Source organism: Argopecten irradians, chromosome 4 (genome assembly GCF_041381155.1).
Source record: "Argopecten irradians isolate NY chromosome 4, Ai_NY, whole genome shotgun sequence".
In the NCBI taxonomy this organism is placed as follows: domain Eukaryota; kingdom Metazoa; phylum Mollusca; class Bivalvia; order Pectinida; family Pectinidae; genus Argopecten; species Argopecten irradians.
In genome coordinates this window covers 23,350,314-23,367,456 of record NC_091137.1, presented here as the reverse complement: position 1 = coordinate 23,367,456, position 17,143 = coordinate 23,350,314, and the positions used below count along the sequence as shown (strand labels likewise).

At 33.1% G+C, this 17,143-nt stretch overlaps 1 protein-coding gene and 1 long non-coding RNA gene across 2 annotated transcripts; both read left to right on the top strand.

Annotated features, from left to right (window-relative positions):
* The first annotated feature begins 1,860 nt into the window (after positions 1–1,860).
* Positions 1,861–10,912, top strand: LOC138321023 (uncharacterized). The gene is made up of 3 exons (XM_069264406.1): positions 1,861–2,310; positions 5,134–5,227; positions 7,123–10,912. Exons 1-3 carry the CDS (start codon positions 2,002–2,004, stop codon positions 7,374–7,376), a joined length of 657 nt encoding a protein of 218 aa, XP_069120507.1. The 5' UTR covers positions 1,861–2,001; the 3' UTR covers positions 7,377–10,912.
* Positions 10,913–13,124: 2,212 nt separating this feature from the next.
* LOC138322434 (uncharacterized) lies at positions 13,125–16,909 on the top strand. Its single transcript, XR_011208394.1, has 3 exons — positions 13,125–13,705; positions 14,453–14,546; positions 15,995–16,909. It is a non-coding gene; the product is annotated as an uncharacterized lncRNA (long non-coding RNA).
* Positions 16,910–17,143: the final 234 nt, after the last annotated feature.

Sequence of the window (17,143 nt, the reverse complement as noted above, 5' to 3'; positions counted from 1 at the left end):
CTGGTTGTTTTCATGTTTCTGGATACCTATTGACATTTTTTATACGTCATGATTATATCACATACCAAAAGATAAATTACCTGGCTTTCGTTTAAGAGTATTCTAATTGTCACATCTTATACGGTTTGCTAAAAATAATACTTTTTTTATGAAATTGGGTTGTGATATATGGCCGGCTGAGTTGAAGACCTTACCACAGTATTACATATTTAGAGAGAAGAATGTGTATAGAGCCAAACGCCTGTGGTCGAATTGTAAATACAGTACAACGCTGACGCACCACTGTTTGACCAAGACGACATTGGGTTTGATTTTCGAATTAAACGTAAATAGTAGATTAAGTGTCACTTTTCTGACCTCATTCGTGGATACGGGCATCGTTCACACTGAGATTATGCACAGCCACCCCAAGAACAAAATAAAGCGAGAGAGACCTAAAATACCCAGGATTCACTATATACACATCACATATCACATTTATCTGAGAACTAGTTATAGAATACATAATAATGAACACACCAGAGTGCCCTAAGACTATTTTTAGACGTTTTAGAGGTCTAGATCAAAACACGGCAAAAACCATGCTCTACATGGTACTAAATACGAGAAGGGTGGAAACTCACAAACTCAAAGTGCATCGTCTTAAAAAAGTTTACTACCGTTGGAACACGCGATAATTTTCCTTTCATATTCATCCTACACATTTATACAAAGTTCCGTCATTAAGACGATATAAGCCCCATTATGACAAACATCTTAAAAATCATCTAAATAAAATTCATACTGTCTGTGTGACCGATATAATATGCATGAGCGAGGCTTCAACTGCAATTTCATTTCTAAAAAGTCTCTCTTCGCGGGACGTTGTACATTTTAATATGGATTTCGAAGTTACTATTCCATCATATACAACTGTGGACTTTTTATAGCCGGCTAATGAGATTGCGACCGAAGTTTTTATGACGATATACTAAAATGTGTTTTAATAGCCGCTAGTGGTGGACAGGTTAGACATTTTGAGTCTGTGCGTTTCCATCCTTCTCGCAGAAGTACCACGAAGGGTATATTTGTTATCGTTTTTTTATCTAGACGTCTAAAAAGTCTAAAAATGGTCTTAGGGCACTCTAGTGAGTCCATGATTATATAATATGTAACTAATTCTCAGATCCCTGTGCTATTGATTATTGATTATTTATTATACATGTGATTATTGAAATGGTATCCAATAGTTGGTAAATGAGAAATGTGAAAAATAGGTCTATAATAACCATGTATTAAAGCTTTGTTTTCAACTTGTGATGTATATGAACCATTTAAAGAATGTTAAATCTAAGCAGTGAAAAAAAAACCAACCTCCGGTCGCTAATTGTATATATCCATCTTCGTGCTGTTGAATTATTTGTACAACACTTCCGTCATTCAAACCGTTAATTGCTTTCAGAGAACAGCAATGAATGCCTATGCTTTACAGCTTTAATTAGGTACTGAAGTTCTAATGTATTACGCATCACCTTGGGTTTATTTGTGTTCTACGTCTTATTTTGTGTCTGTATTTACTTAAGACCATGTAATTGTCTACTGTAACACAGTAAATGTTTGATACCTTCTAATACCACAGCATATTCTATTTCTTGATTCCCTTTCGTGTAGAGTTTCAAAGCGATAAAAATCTATTTATTTACACAAGAAATGAATGTGAGAAGGGAACAGGTGTTGTTTTTTCAGGAAAACCATTGGAATCCTGGCCATACATAATGCTATTTATACGATATAGTAATCAATTTATAAAGTTTTTTTTTTAATATATATATCTCTGTTGTGATACCGTATTGGCAAACAAGAAAGAAGTAAGCCAGTAAACTTGTCACTGGAATAAGGTGCTAATATGTTCTTTATTGAGTATATGTGACACAACAAAAATTCGGAGACTTTAGTATAAGCAAAGCCACGGGAGCATCCAGTACGATTCTGAATTGCGTAAATGTAACTTAACAAATAACCATGTCATTAATATTAATATTAATTGCCTTACTTAACAGTGTTATGACTGTTTTGTTATTTAGAAGTACCTGTGATCATTTTGAAATTCAGCCGAAAATGCGATTCGATGGCTATGGAATATATTTTGTACACCAATATTCCATTACAAGGTGTGCACGTGAATGTTTTCTTCGATCAGAATGTCTGTCTATCACCTTCAACACAACAAATAACCAATGTAAGACACATTCATCTGACGGTTTGATACATCCGTCCAGGGTCATTGCTTCTAATACTTCATCGTATGTGGGAATGCATTCATGGACGCTGGTAAGTTACATGTGAAGGATTCATCTTCGGATCATTTCGTCATGATCATTGTCTTCGCTGGTGAGTTACATGTGAAAGTATTCATCTTCGGATCATTTCGTCATGATCATTATCTTCGCTGGTAAGTTACATGTGAAAGGATTTATCATTATTTTTATCTACGCTGGTAAATTACATGTGAAAGTATTCATCCTGGGACCATTTCGTAATTATTTTTATCTACGCTGGTAAGTTACATGTGAAAGTATTCATCCTGGGACCATTTCGTCATTATTTTTATCTACGCTGGTAAGTTACATGTGAAAGTATTCATCCTGGGACCATTTCGTCATTATTTTTATCTACGCTGGTAAGTTACATGTGAAAGTATTCATCCTGGGACCATTTCGTAATTATTATTATTTACGCTGGTAAATTACATGTGAAAGTATTCATCCTGGGACCATTTCGTCATTATTTTTATCTACGCTGGTAAGTTACATGTGAAAGTATTCATCCTGGGACCATTTCGTCATTATCTTTATCTACGCTGGTAAGTTACATGTGAAAGTATTCATCCTGGGACCATTTCGTCATTATTTTTATCTACGCTGGTAAGTTACATGTGAAAGTATTCATCCTGGGACCATTTCGTCATTATCTTTATCTACGCTGGTAAGTTACATGTGAAAGTATTCATCCTGGGACCATTTCGTCATTATTTTTATCTACGCTGGTAAGTTACATGTGAAAGTATTCATCCTGGGACCATTTCGTAATTATTATCATTTACGCTGGTAAGTTACATGTGAAAGTATTCATCCTCGGACCATTTCGTAATTATTATTATTTACGCTGGTAAATTACATGTGAAAGTATTCATCCTGGGACCATTTCGTCATTATTTTTATCTACGCTGGTAAGTTACATGTGAAAGTATTCATCATGGGACCATTTCGTCATTATTTTTATCTACGCTGGTAAGTTACATGTGAAAGTATTCATCCTGGGACCATTTCGTCATTATTTTTATCTACGCTGGTAAGTTACATGTGAAAGTATTCATCCTGGGGACCATTTCGTCATTATTTTTATCTACGCTGGTAAGTTACATGTGAAAGTATTCATACTGGGACCATTTCGTCATTATTTTTATCTACGCTGGTAAGTTACATGTGAAAGTATTCATCCTGGGACCATTTCGTCATTATTTTTATCTACGCTGGTAAGTTACATGTGAAAGTATTCATCCTGGGACCATTTCGTAATTATTATTATTTACGCTGGTAAATTACATGTGAAAGTATTCATCCTGGGACCATTTCGTCAATATTTTTATCTACGCTGGTAAGTTACATGTGAAAGTATTCATCCTGGGACCATTTCGTCATTATTATCATCTACACTTGTAAGTTAAATGTGAGATGATTAATACAATCTTCGGATCATTTCGTCATTATCTTTATCTACGCTTGTAAGTTAAATTTGAGAGGATTCATCTACAGATTATTTCGTCATTATTATCTCTTCTTCTAGGATTCAATAGATTTAGATTTAATTTATAACACTTCAGAAATCATTACCAAATTAACATCTGTTTCTGATACAATGACAAGTTATAATACTTGTGTGCATGAAGTATATCAATCAACAGAGGCCCGAACTTGGTTACGAGTTCCTAGTTTAATAAACGTAACTAGGAACTAAGAACTCGCAACCAACTTTAACTTTCCTCAGTCACCAGTTTTGTTACGTCATTTCGTATTGACTTCTGATCGTGATGTCTTTGAATGTTCCGCCGAAACGTTGCGAAGGCTGGCTGATCCACGAATGATTCATTGTGTGAATGATAAAGTGTAAAACATCACACTGGAAATAAGTGTTACAAAATGTTAATTCTGTCGTGTGATGATATTTGGTCTGGAGGCAAGACAATTGGTTTGTTGGCCTGGTTTATGTGGTTGTGTGTGTGTTTTTTTCAATGTAAAAATAGTTGGTTCTTTACTTGAAATGGAATGTATGGAGTGTTCGTGTTTGCGGTGCTTGGTGGGCGCACATGCACTTTTTGATTAGTTATTAGTTATAACTGAAATCTTGGTCTTCCTGTTTCTAAATCTTTCTTCTTCTTGGCAGCATTTTTGACACCATCGACAACGTTATATTACACAGTTTCATATTGTGTCGCTACTTTTGAATATCAGCTGTCATATTGCATAAACTATTGCTTTCATATTATCTGTTTATGATAATTCTTCTAGGGTTTTCTCCAGCCAGGTAAAGGGTTATAAAAAAATCGAAGGGATCCGTCTAAGCACTAGTATAATTATGAGTTAGAACAAAGAAATAATATACGGCTCTCTTATATGTGGATATGAAGGATAGGGATATTTTACCCGGGGGTCACAAAATGTTGCAAGCCTCGAGTTTTACAACATTTTGTGACCCTCGTGTACAAATATTCTTCATATCCACATATAAAAAAAGTATTTTCCTCTTCTACTTCGATTTTTTATTGCAATTTTACTACTACAATTTTCCATTTTGAAAGAAAAAAAATCTTAAAAAAAACGCGACTGCAAGTCAATTTTCCAAATATGATCACATTGTTAGTTTATAAAGTAACTCAGCCTAACTTCTGAAAAAGAGTTAAAATTGTACCGACAAAACAGTATTTTTTGACGCTGTGACGTCACGAGGTAGTCATGCAATAATGCGTCAGAGCATTGCATGAGACCAGCCAGTATCAAACCAAAAGGTATGAGAGAAAATGATTTACTTCCGAACATGATGTTTTCCGCTTTAAATTGAGAAAAGAGATTTAGAAAATTTTGATCCCTTTTTCAGACAAGTGGCTTAGAGGGTTGTGCCAGTAGACCGTGCCCTCTCCGCACGAGATGCATACCGATAAAGAACAATAATTACACATGTATAATTTCAGGTAAGTAAGTTATGACATTCATCAATGTTGAATAAGTTAATCTTTAAGACTCTATCACTAAATGATTTAGAAGTATCTAACTTCTTTCGACCCTTTCATTGATCATTAGATTATGAATTTTCTGGTAATGTCCTATATCTTTCCAATGCACATACTTGATAATGAGATTTAACAGTTTTTTAATAAAACTTTAATAGTAGTAGGATAGTCACATGTACATTATGAGATTTTGTTCTTTTGGTGTCCTGATAAAGGGGCAGATCGCATCGACAACATTTTTGATACATTTTGAAATACAGTTCGAATTTAAACTACGACTGTTTAACAATGTGTTGGGAATATTCTTTAGTGTCATTTTTAAGACCTATGGTTGTTACGTGATTTGCTTACATTGTTCTGAAAAAGCGAAGGAAAGACGAAACTTCTTTACATAGTGTACCGACAAAACATGTCACACGGCCATGTCATAGAAAACTGAAAAGTTTCATTCTAGAAGTTGCCACCGGTATCTGTCACAATTGGATAGTTTTGTCTGTATTTCCATAATGACCTGCTTTATGATACATGAAAACTTCCCTTTGTGTTTATGTAATGGACAATGGATTATACTTTTTACTCGTCTGAATGTTTGTGATTGTAACTTCGAAACCCACAGCTCACAGCAGACCTTAATCAAATCTATGTCATCCATGCTTTGAAATCATTTTTTCCACATAAGTTTTTTATGAAGAATTTTCTTAGAGGTCTAATGGTCTTTAGTGTATGCATTATAATCAAATTTAAAATATGGAGATTGAACAGTGTTTTTATTCAATGTAGCGCGTTAATCTAGTTTTACATGTTCATGATCAAACTTAAAACGATGTTGGTTGCTAAGCTGGGTAACTACGGTAATCAGGATGATCGAAGATATAGTTCCAATTGTTGAATTTATCAATGACAGCTTTCAATTATTTTTGATTTTTTTTTTCAATTTATCATATATCAATAATGTCTATTTCGAATAAAAATTGAGATAACCGAGGCGGAACGACAGCCGGTATGTACATGTATCGTTGTCAGGGTAGTGATGCGGTCCGAAGTGGAGCGAGCCGCATTATTTGATTTTCAACCGAGGAAAGTTACTGTGATATAGCCTATTGATGGTATGACCGTTGAGCTGCTGAACGTTTGTTATTAATGTATCGGTCTACGAACGCGATATAGACTAAATTCTTCATAGTCACGACTTTTATTTTTATAGTACGGAGGATAGACAAGTGTTTGCATGTACGTGTGTGTAACGTGTTAGGCCTATTTTGAATGCAAAGACGGGGGGTAATGATACTGTTTTGGATATGCTACCTGTACCGTTTATTTCCGTTTTTTCCTGGAATCCTGAACATGACCTGTTTACCTATTGTTTGCTTAGACGCTCCCAGAATGGTTCTCCGACAATCAGATGTTCTGTATATCTAGGCGAGATGATTGACCGTACACACATACTGATGTACATGTAACTATGGAATTTCCTGATCGTTCCTGAGGAAAGCCCCCGGTTGTAGCCCCGACCAGCGAATCATTTTGTTGTTTATTACCGTTACAATGCTTGAACACATCTTTTGTTTTGATGTCAAATACATATTTAATTGGATCTAAAAAAAACTCTTTACTGTTTATGAAATCCGTCAAGTTATGACATGACGCAAAATCATATCGAGGCGTGAACTAGAAGTAGTAAGAACCTGCACTGCATTTGTATTCATACGTCAATGCGATTACGCTAATTTGTACACAGCTCGCATTCCGTTGACTATATAGGGGCATATGTAAATACATTTTCGTATCCATTGATTTTGGTGATAATCAATTAGTATTAAATCTAAATACATAAATAAATTTTCTCTTTATTTTAGAATGTGATCGTGGTGTCTCAATTAGTCACTCATGGGGCTGGAACTGGCGTCCTGTAGGCCGGACGAAAACCTTAAAATGTGCCCCGGATTATTACCTCAACGGAACTGTAATTACAAGCACATGCCTTTCAAATGGTACTTGGTCATACACTGATGAAATCGATGCTGTCTGTCTACCTAAACCAGAATCTACAACACTTGGCTATAACACAACAGCTCCCACAGAAATGTCTAACACCACTGGTGTTCCTTAGAGATAAACAGTGACAAGATCACGTCATCTGATTTCCATTCTGGAATAGTACGATTGTTATCACAAATCATTGTAAAGTTGTCATTTCTCATACTGGGTTGGAGACTCGCTATCATCAGAGTCATCTTCTTTAAAAAAGACGTTTCTCACGTAAGATGAGAGAAAAAAAATCGATAGTGAACATGCACTCCCGAATTCCCCTCTGTATATGATCTCGTACGAAGGCGTTTCTCGCGCAACATGAGAGGAGGCCCCGGATGATTTCGCCAGGATATATAAATTGTAACTTTCTGTACGTTTGCAGTAGCAATTTATGACATTCTCTTTTGTTTTGATTCATTAGTGTAACATTATTGTAAATTTCTGTGAACGGTATTTTAAAGGTTGTGTTTCGCTAAAAGACGTCAACACACGTCTGGATTTTGTTGCACTTTTACTGCCATACCTGGTTAAACAAATATTAATATCCAATATTTGTATAAACATTCTCATAGCCCATGGTATTAATGAAAGTTATTCAATACTATTTGATTCCGTGTTCAATGTTTGACAATTTTCTCAAGGACGAATCGTAAAAGAAAGATGATTTGGAACGCTGCTGAACTTACGTAGATTAAAATAACGATAATTTTTGAAAGAAAATGTCATACAATTACTCCGGAATACAAAGGAATCCAGATAAGACATGGACTAGTTTTGATTCGTCATACTTTTATACAGTAATATTAAGTCATTGAGACATTGTCGTGACTCCTTATTATAAACATAACGAAAACGATGCAATATAATCAAGTGATTCAGATGTACATATATATCAATGAACCTTTAGTATCAGCCATAGCAATCTGCAATGACGGAAGAAGGACTAATGTGATAAAAGGTTTTTAAGACTTTGAAGACAATAATTAATCACTTATCATTGGACATTTTTTATTCTGGTTACATTAATGTAGTTCCAGATTTGACCCATTTTTCATTACCTTTGTTCTAAATGTTGAGCAATGTAAATAGATACATGTAACATGCAGATTGAAGAAATTTGTAGACTGAAATTAAACACATGAATTTGCCATAGTTATTTCCCCTTGTAAACAAATTCCATGGATTTTGTTTATGATTGCGAAATTCGTCGCTATGAACATGTTTCAAACAGAGGTACAGTAGAATCAAATGAGTTTAAATCACGAAATAGATGTTAAATAAAGTTGGTAAACACTATCAGGCTTCATACAACATAGACTCCTATAGTGATTAAGTTATATACCATATTGCTTTGTTTACGTTATAGGACTCCTAAATGTTACTGGCTTTTTACTAAGCATTTTGTTATTTTAAGGATTAACTTGAATCTATTTTTTATGTTATGGAGATATAACACAAAAATCTGTGTGTACTCTCGGTTTATGATGGGAGTACACTGAGATTTTTGTGTTATATCTCAATAACATAAAAAATCTTTTCAAATTAATCATTATAATTCAAGTTACTGAAGATAATCTCTTCAATATTCAAATTCATTTCGGGACTCTTTTGTCTATGAAATGATTACGTCGTCAACTAAGCCAAAGGAAAGTCATTTTTTCCTTTATGGGCTGATAAAGTAAATTCTTAAGCCAATGAAAATGCTCGTAACAGGCAAAATTGAATTATTGATATATATATATATATTATATTATATATTAATTTTACAAGTCTCATTCTCATAAACTAAACCTATACACTTTTTTCTTTTCCTTCGATTTTACAATGTAAAAACCTTTTTAATCTTATAAACATATATTTTACACTATTCATAAATTTAATCAACTTTAAGCCTTTTCTACATTTACAAATTAAGTATATAAAGTTTAATTCTGCTTTATTGACAGGAAAAGCAAGATTATTGCTTTACTATCTTAACTTACAATGACTGATGGTAGAATGTTTAATATTTTTGGCTTGTGCTTTTTAAAAAAGAGATTTCAATATGTCTTAAAATTTAGGTTATTCTCCGGAAAACTCCCATATCAATAAATCAAGAAATAGCTTGCCATATTGATTTTTTCACAAGGCATAGCAAAAACAAACACATTAGTCATGTAAATCCTTGTGATGTGTATATTTCTAATTAAAAACTGCTGTGAATCTACCATAGAATAACAGCATATGTACCAAGCCGATCTGTTTACAGACCAAATACCTTCATCTTTGAGTCTATAATACTTTTACAAATATAGAATGTACGTAAAACAATCAACGTCAACCGTGTTTCATTGTTACACAAGGCTAATTGCAGCTTTAAATATTTATATGAATTACATAGATTTTTTGGTGCATTGAGTTTCTCTTTATCTAAAATGACTTTTACGTTGTTTTTCGTTGCATTTATAGTTCTCTTTATATAAAACCAATTTTCGTTACATTGAATTCAATTTATCTAAAATGGTATTGAATTATATTTATCTGAAATTACTTTTACCGTGGCTGTCGTTACATTGAATTTAATTGATCTAAAATGACGTTTTACAATGGTTTTTGTTTAATTGAAATCAGTCTATCTAAAATGATTTTTACAATGGTTTTCCTAGAATGACCTTTACATTGGTTTTCGTTGTATTGAATTAAATTTATCTAAAATGACTTATACATTGGTTTTCGTTGTATTGAATTAAATTTATCTAAAATGACTTTTACATTAGGCTACTTTTGCAACAGCAATATACAGTTATTTCATGCCATACAAGTTCACATTCAAAATTCTTTTCATGAGGCGCTGGAATCAACCCGATGAAGTGTTTATAATTGACAGGGTTTGCCCTAACACCGAGAGGAATTAGATTTGCCTGTTGACTGGTAGGTCATCAAACAAATGTTGCCCTAAAAAAAGCTTAGATAGAAAAGATCTTGGATAAAACCATTGATATCACGTGTTGTTTGTGTTGATGGTGTTTAATGAATCATGTTAGAATGTACAACAAGATACACACGATAAAGAAAAGTCTTCCTTCTTTACTATTGTGTATGAGTATTAGAAGGAAGACAACTCTTGCTTGACCCATATACATGGTATATGAGAAAAGTTTTTGTTATAACGATTAATTGGATAAATGAATACTCAGTCTACTGATATATTGACGTACGTAATTAGCTGTCAATGATATTATTTCATTTTCATTGTGTAAATGATACCAAAAGAGTCTATATCATTTATTATCAAATATCAATATTCAAACACCAATGATTGACGTGTTTTAGTCCCCTTGTAACTTTAAGTTACTGTACATGAGGATTTTTGTGAATTTCAGGTCAGGACAATTAAAGGTAGTGTATTTCATCAAAATAAAGAAAAAAAATGTTTGTGAATATGTCACTATTGTACAAGTACTGCTCAACAATGTTATTAAGTAAGACAGGGGTGTAGAAAGCGGAGCGGGCGCGGGAGGGTTAAACATGCCCCCTCCCCTCCGTTTCCGAGGACGGAGAGGGGGGGGGCATCTCTTCTTTGCCCATCCCCCTACTTAATTTTAGATTTTTTTCCACTGCGAGGCGCGTTTCCTAAAACATTCAAACACGTAATGTTCAAACCTTTAATAGTAAAAATTCAATTCATATGAACTACACTAAAAATATCCATCAAGGGAGTCTACTTTAACGTTCAAATCTTATATATGATTAAAAATTTAATGAATGTATTGTGAGTAAAATAGAGATATAATATGAGACCAATAATGAAAAATTAAGTTTTACTGTAAGTAACTTATCAATATAAGATGAGAGTTGCGTCATTGATACATAATGTGACAATAACATATTAATGGTATATGTTAATAATGAATGAAAATATAATATGAAAGTTAAAAATAAATGTGACGAATGTGATGTATCGTTATGTGAGATGTCGCTAACCACTACATACGAATACGCTGCGAGTGTGTTGTGTGTCTGTACAAATTGTATTGTCTGCACTATATATATATATTTAAACTTTTAAAAGACATCAGTAAGTGCATCAGTAGATATTAAGAATAAAAAATATCAACACGGCATTCCTTTTCGCTAACGTTTTCAAGCCTTTCGGGCTATCTTCAGGCGATTGTTTATTTACTTAAGCTTATATATCTAAGCTAAAGTAAATAAAATGATATTTTTTATTCTTAATATATATATATATAAACTGTACTGGTAAACCAAATGGTTCAAAGTAATAATGAACTGAACTGAACTGAACTTATAGTTACCTACTGTTAAACTTTAATATCGATTTCTATATCATACTCAGAGCATTTTATCCTTTGAGATTCAATCGATTTCTTCAAAGGTATTGAAAAACTAAATATCGACCTATTAACATTACTTTTACATGTAAAAAGAATTCATTCTTAGACTGTTAACATTGATTTTCCACAAAAGTTTTAACAAATTGATTGCGCTTCCGTCTCTACTTTTCATTATTCTTAAAATAGCCACACACCAAGAACTAAACTCTATTGTGTATTATTTGATTACGACCAAATTCTATTTGAATATCGTATTGTATGAAAATAATTTAACATAACTCGGTGAATTATTGGTCAATTATCTAAGTCAATGTTTTTTTGTTTTTTTTTAATCTCCATGCTATTTCTGATCATTATTGTTTAACGTTAATGTCAATAACTGAAGTTATATGAACTGAAACATGTACACTTAGAAATATTGAGAACCTACTAGTAACCTTTAAGAGCTCCCCTTCTTACACAATATTTGATAAAATACATTGGATAATACAAATATAATGGAACCAGACTTCCCGAAGGAGTGAATATTCGATGTAAAAATGCAGAAAAAATTAGACGATTTAAAAACTCATTTAGCTATTTCATCATTCAAGGTGGTCGGACATCTTGTTTGCCGAACCCTGGTACTTGCCTTTTGTCTAAAACTACTCAATTCGCTCTTACAGTAGTTTGTTCACCTTACTAGGTGCATGTTCGTGTCCAACAATTATTCCATCAACTCAGGTGACATTGGCTCGGGTACATAATCGACATGCTTAATAGTATTGATATACGATATTGAATTTCAACGGCCCGCCTCATCAATTGAAGTACTAATTTCATTGGGTATGGGTACAGCCTACGTATGTATGGGTACAGCCTACGTAATCGACCTGCTTAATAGTATTGTTATACGATATAGCATTTCAAAGGCCTGCCGCATTAATTAAAGTACTAATGTCAATATTGTTTGTTATAGGTTTCATAAGGAGTGTAGAACAATACATTTATGTCACATTCGTGGTTACATCACAAAATTAGTCTTACTGAATTTCCCTTTTAAGTGGTAGATATCAGCACAATATCTTACATAGATCTTTTAAAACTTGTTTTACTGAAATAAAAACCGAAGATCAACTATCGTGATTTATCTAAGAACGCCAAATCATGTATGGTAACACTGTTGCATGTTAATGACTATAAGTGATAGTATTCGTTAATACACGGATGGTTACATGTTAGGTCAGGGGGAAAGTTTTTCATTTTTATTCTTTTGGCAAACGAAACAGATTGATCAATTAGTTTTTACTCCTGTTTAGTATGGTAATGCTGCAGCATTGTAGTAATTTCAGTAAACTCACTGTCTTAGCGATGTGATGTAATACACGAACATACTGTTAGATAAATACCCCACGTTAGTTTACTCTTGATGATCTAATATCATGTAAAATCAATGCTGTAGCCATGCCAGTCTATACCCATACGTTAATAAGTTTAAGTTTTATATGGTATAATGTAGTTAATTATCAAATGGAAGATAATCACAATGCAATCGGCAGGAGGTGGACCATTGCATACTAAACATTATAGATTATATAATGTAGTGAAATTCAAGTACAACGGCGTCGATTTAGTGCACATATGACATTAGGCATTCGGAGTGTGGATAATAGTTTAACATGGATATGTGACAACAAAACAACGGAATCTATAATTTGTCGAAACATCATGTTGACAAAAGTGTCTTAATTACACAATTAATCCACATGCAGTAATGGTTTTGGATGTATTTGTGATCAAGAGTTTTATTTTACCTTTTTTGCTTTTAGGTATTTTTTGTTTATCGCTATGTAATAGACAAGGTTGTCTATCTATTCAAAAAGGTTTAAGGTTAAGAGGTGCATACAGCTTACTCAGGAACATAAGTGTTAATCGGTGCATCAAAGAATGTTTTCTGAGATCTGAATGTATGTCGATTTCTTATAAACACACATTGTTTGAGTGTTGGTTATATGACACGGACGACCTGCAGGACCCACAAAAACTTGTAAACGTAACCGCGTTTCTATATATTGGACTTTATACAGTAAACATGGTAAGTATACCTACAACGCTTCTTAATTATTTTACAATAACATAAACAATTATATGTAAACCTTTCGTAGAAATATGTTTCAGAAAATCAAGTACATTTGGTATTTTTTATGTATGTTATAATCAGTCATGTTCAATGTGATGTATCACAAATGGCATTAGATATTTTAAAGTGATTTGCTTTTTATTTAATATAAGATTAATGTATTTTTAAGTGAGTAGAGACATTGATTAAATAACAGTTAGTTAATCGGTGGTGGAAATTAGATAAAAATAGAATGACAAAGACAGTTTCATAGACGTTAAAACAAGAATGCCAAGAGTAACGTTAGTTAGGAACATTTGAGTTCAATGACTGCATAGTTACCTTAGTTATTTTTATCCATGACAATTTATCACATGAAGATCGACTTTACCAGATTGTTTGTTGATGCTTACACTCTCGAAATCACATTTAAGAGTGGTCGATTTTTGGTTTTTTTTTACTTGTACATTGAAATATATCTTATTTAGTAAGATATCATTATTGTCTAAACTGTTTTGTTTCTAACCATATGTATATCACACAATTAACCAATTTACTGGAGTTTCAACTCCATTTGTGCAAGCACTACAGGACTCTTTGCAATGTATTACGAAATTAAATAGCTATGAAAAAGTAATAAGGTATGAAAAAACCCGCAAAATCAATGTGTCACGAAAAGAAATTTGCAGTATACCATATCATGAATTAGTATGACTCTTACAGACAGAAGACCTTGGTGGGTGTATTTCAAGACCATGCCCTGTACGGACGAGATGTATTCCACTCCGCAACGACAACTACACCTGCATTATAACAGGTGAGTTTGTTACCTATCAGACAGATGAATCTTTCATACCTTTGTTCAGTGCTTATTTAACATTATTTGTGGTTTTAATTTCGCTAACTAACATTAGATCCGAATTGTGGTTTGGTCCGAATTTTACCAAGATTGTAGTCAGTGGAAGATAGAACGCTCGCTTCCTGGAGCTATAACACAAATACCACTTTGCGCTCTTAATAAAATGCGAAGTAATTTGCGATGAAAGTACAGTATGATTAATTATTACAACTTAATTTAATCCTGTAAAAATAAAAATTGCTTGAGGGTGTTTTTACCCCTGAAACATGATGCCATTGTTGCAGTCCGTACAATCAGATGAAACTTTTTTTAATAAGATTTTCAAGCCATAAATATAAAAAGTGATGTTTTTTTAATCAACGGTCTCATTGTTTTTTTCATTTTTGTGACGAGTAAATAAATATTTTTCTTTTGCTAAACTCAATGCAAATTTCAAGCTTTATAGATTTTCACGCTCTTTTAGATTGTTATTTTCTTGATGTACCATGTATTGCTGCGTAATTTTCTTAAATTAATGTAGACCGTCCCTTCTCTGACGTCATACGTTTGTATCGTCGCTATCCGGATCCCGGCAAAGGTATTTAATTTCTCAGTATCCATCTATTATAACTCGCTTCTAACATCAGCATTCGAGCAAATATTTTGTCTGGAACCTTTCCGAGTGTTTACATGAAGTGTATCAATCTAAAGGTGTGGCAATTGGAAAATATAGTCTAACTTTGTAGATTCGCGCATGAAGTAAAACCCAAGAATCATAATAGACGCTAAACAGTCAATGGAATACACATTGATTTAGGGGGACCCAAAATGAAAAAAATTCACGTCAGTAGTAACTTATTAATGACCGTTATCGTTATAATTGAATACTTATCTTTTTGCAGAATAGAAATAAATTTGTACATTATATGGATGCCGAAGGAAGTTAGTGGTGTTTTGAATGGAAACATTTGAGTTTCGAGCTTCAATATAGGCACTCATCGTAAGATACCGCTATACTAATTTTCGTCCGGAAACGGACAAACCAAATACGGAAATAAAATTGCTGTAAAATATTTTCATTTTTTTTTTAAATCTTTACTTATAATTTGAAAGAAGGTATGAACATATTACAGGCATATTCTTTATACGTTAAGGGATGTTACACAGAGGAAATATTATATATTTAAAAGTCCTTAAAATCCGGAATCTTAAGTCATTAGTACATATCTTTAAGCAACCATGGAAGAAAAATTAACCCGTTGACAGATGATTTTTATGTGGTTTTTGTGATCAGGGTATATCTAAAATCAAAATATAAAAAAATAAAGGAAATCCTTGAGAGGTAACCATAAGGGACGGTCTACCTTAATGTTATCTGCACTAAACGTCAAAAAGTGGTTGATGTTATGTTCGTTTTTTCGTTCCAGAATGTGATATTGGTGTTAAAATTTCGAAGCTGAAAGATTGGCATGTGAGATCTGTAGGGGTAACTAAATCTCTGAAATGCAGATCCGGATACTATTTAAATGGTACATCAATTAAGAGCACGTGTTTACCTAGCGGTACATGGACATACACAGACGAGATTAATGCAGAGTGCTTACCCGTAACTCCATAAACCTGCTACAAACAAGCGTTTCTCGTGTTATGATTGTATCATATTGGGATGATTTTCAGTGCAAATTCTCTCAAACAGATATATATGTATCAGCGGAAATCAGCGTTTAATTACTTTCCATACAAAGTTGATGTTATTAGACAGACTCCGATGAAGTCAAACATTTAGATCAAAGTGTGTATATATATGTTTGTAACGGATGCTTCAGGATACCTCTTGAGCTGTTCTTGAGTTCTGTTCATTTTTCCAATCTTCTTAATGACTTGACGCTTTAATGTCAATGACAGTAGGTTGCTGTGCGTAACATTTCGATGTTAATGGGAATGTTTTCATTGATTTACATAGAAATAAGTAGGTCGAAAATACTTACATAAATACTCTCCTAATTAATAACACAATGACTTTTGAAATAGTCGATGTTGGGTGTATGACCTTGAAAAGAGAGCTAATTCAATATTACAACGTTCATTATTGGATACATTCGACACTCATTAGCTATTCTTGTCCTTTACCACAAAACTAAACAGTAATAATGTAACTATTTAATCAATCGGATGACACTGTACGTAGTATAGCGAACATACAATTGTCACAGAACGACCTCAGCAAAATTAAAAAGAGGTCACTGAAATAACCAAGTTATTTTGCTAGGTTTCTAATTGATGGAATTAGACATGGTTGTGCTGAAAATAGTTTTGTAATTAAAACAGCAGATCTTGTATAAAGGGGCGTGTTGCTTGTTTAAAAATTAAAGTAAAATAATAAAAGGAAAAAGAGATATATTGTTATATATAAAATGTCGTTTATGTCGATTAAACGTTTACATTTTCGTATTCTCAAACTAACTATCACTTTTGCTATCTGAATTAGTGAACAGTAAAAGGAGTGTTAAATTGGGACACATATGAAACTCCAAAGTAGTCTTATAGAGCTGGCGGTCCTTTTACATAGGTGGTCG

Bases quoted from the DNA above. Each gene is read 5' to 3' on its own strand.
- LOC138321023 (XM_069264406.1), top strand. From the start codon at position 2,002: ATGTCATTAATATTAATATTAATTGCCTTACTTAACAGTGTTATGACT. The intron at 2,311-5,133 runs GTAAGTTACATG...TCCCTTTTTCAG, and splicing joins GAATGCATTCATGGACGCTG to ACAAGTGGCTTAGAGGGTTG. The intron at 5,228-7,122 runs GTAAGTAAGTTA...TCTTTATTTTAG, and splicing joins TTACACATGTATAATTTCAG to AATGTGATCGTGGTGTCTCA.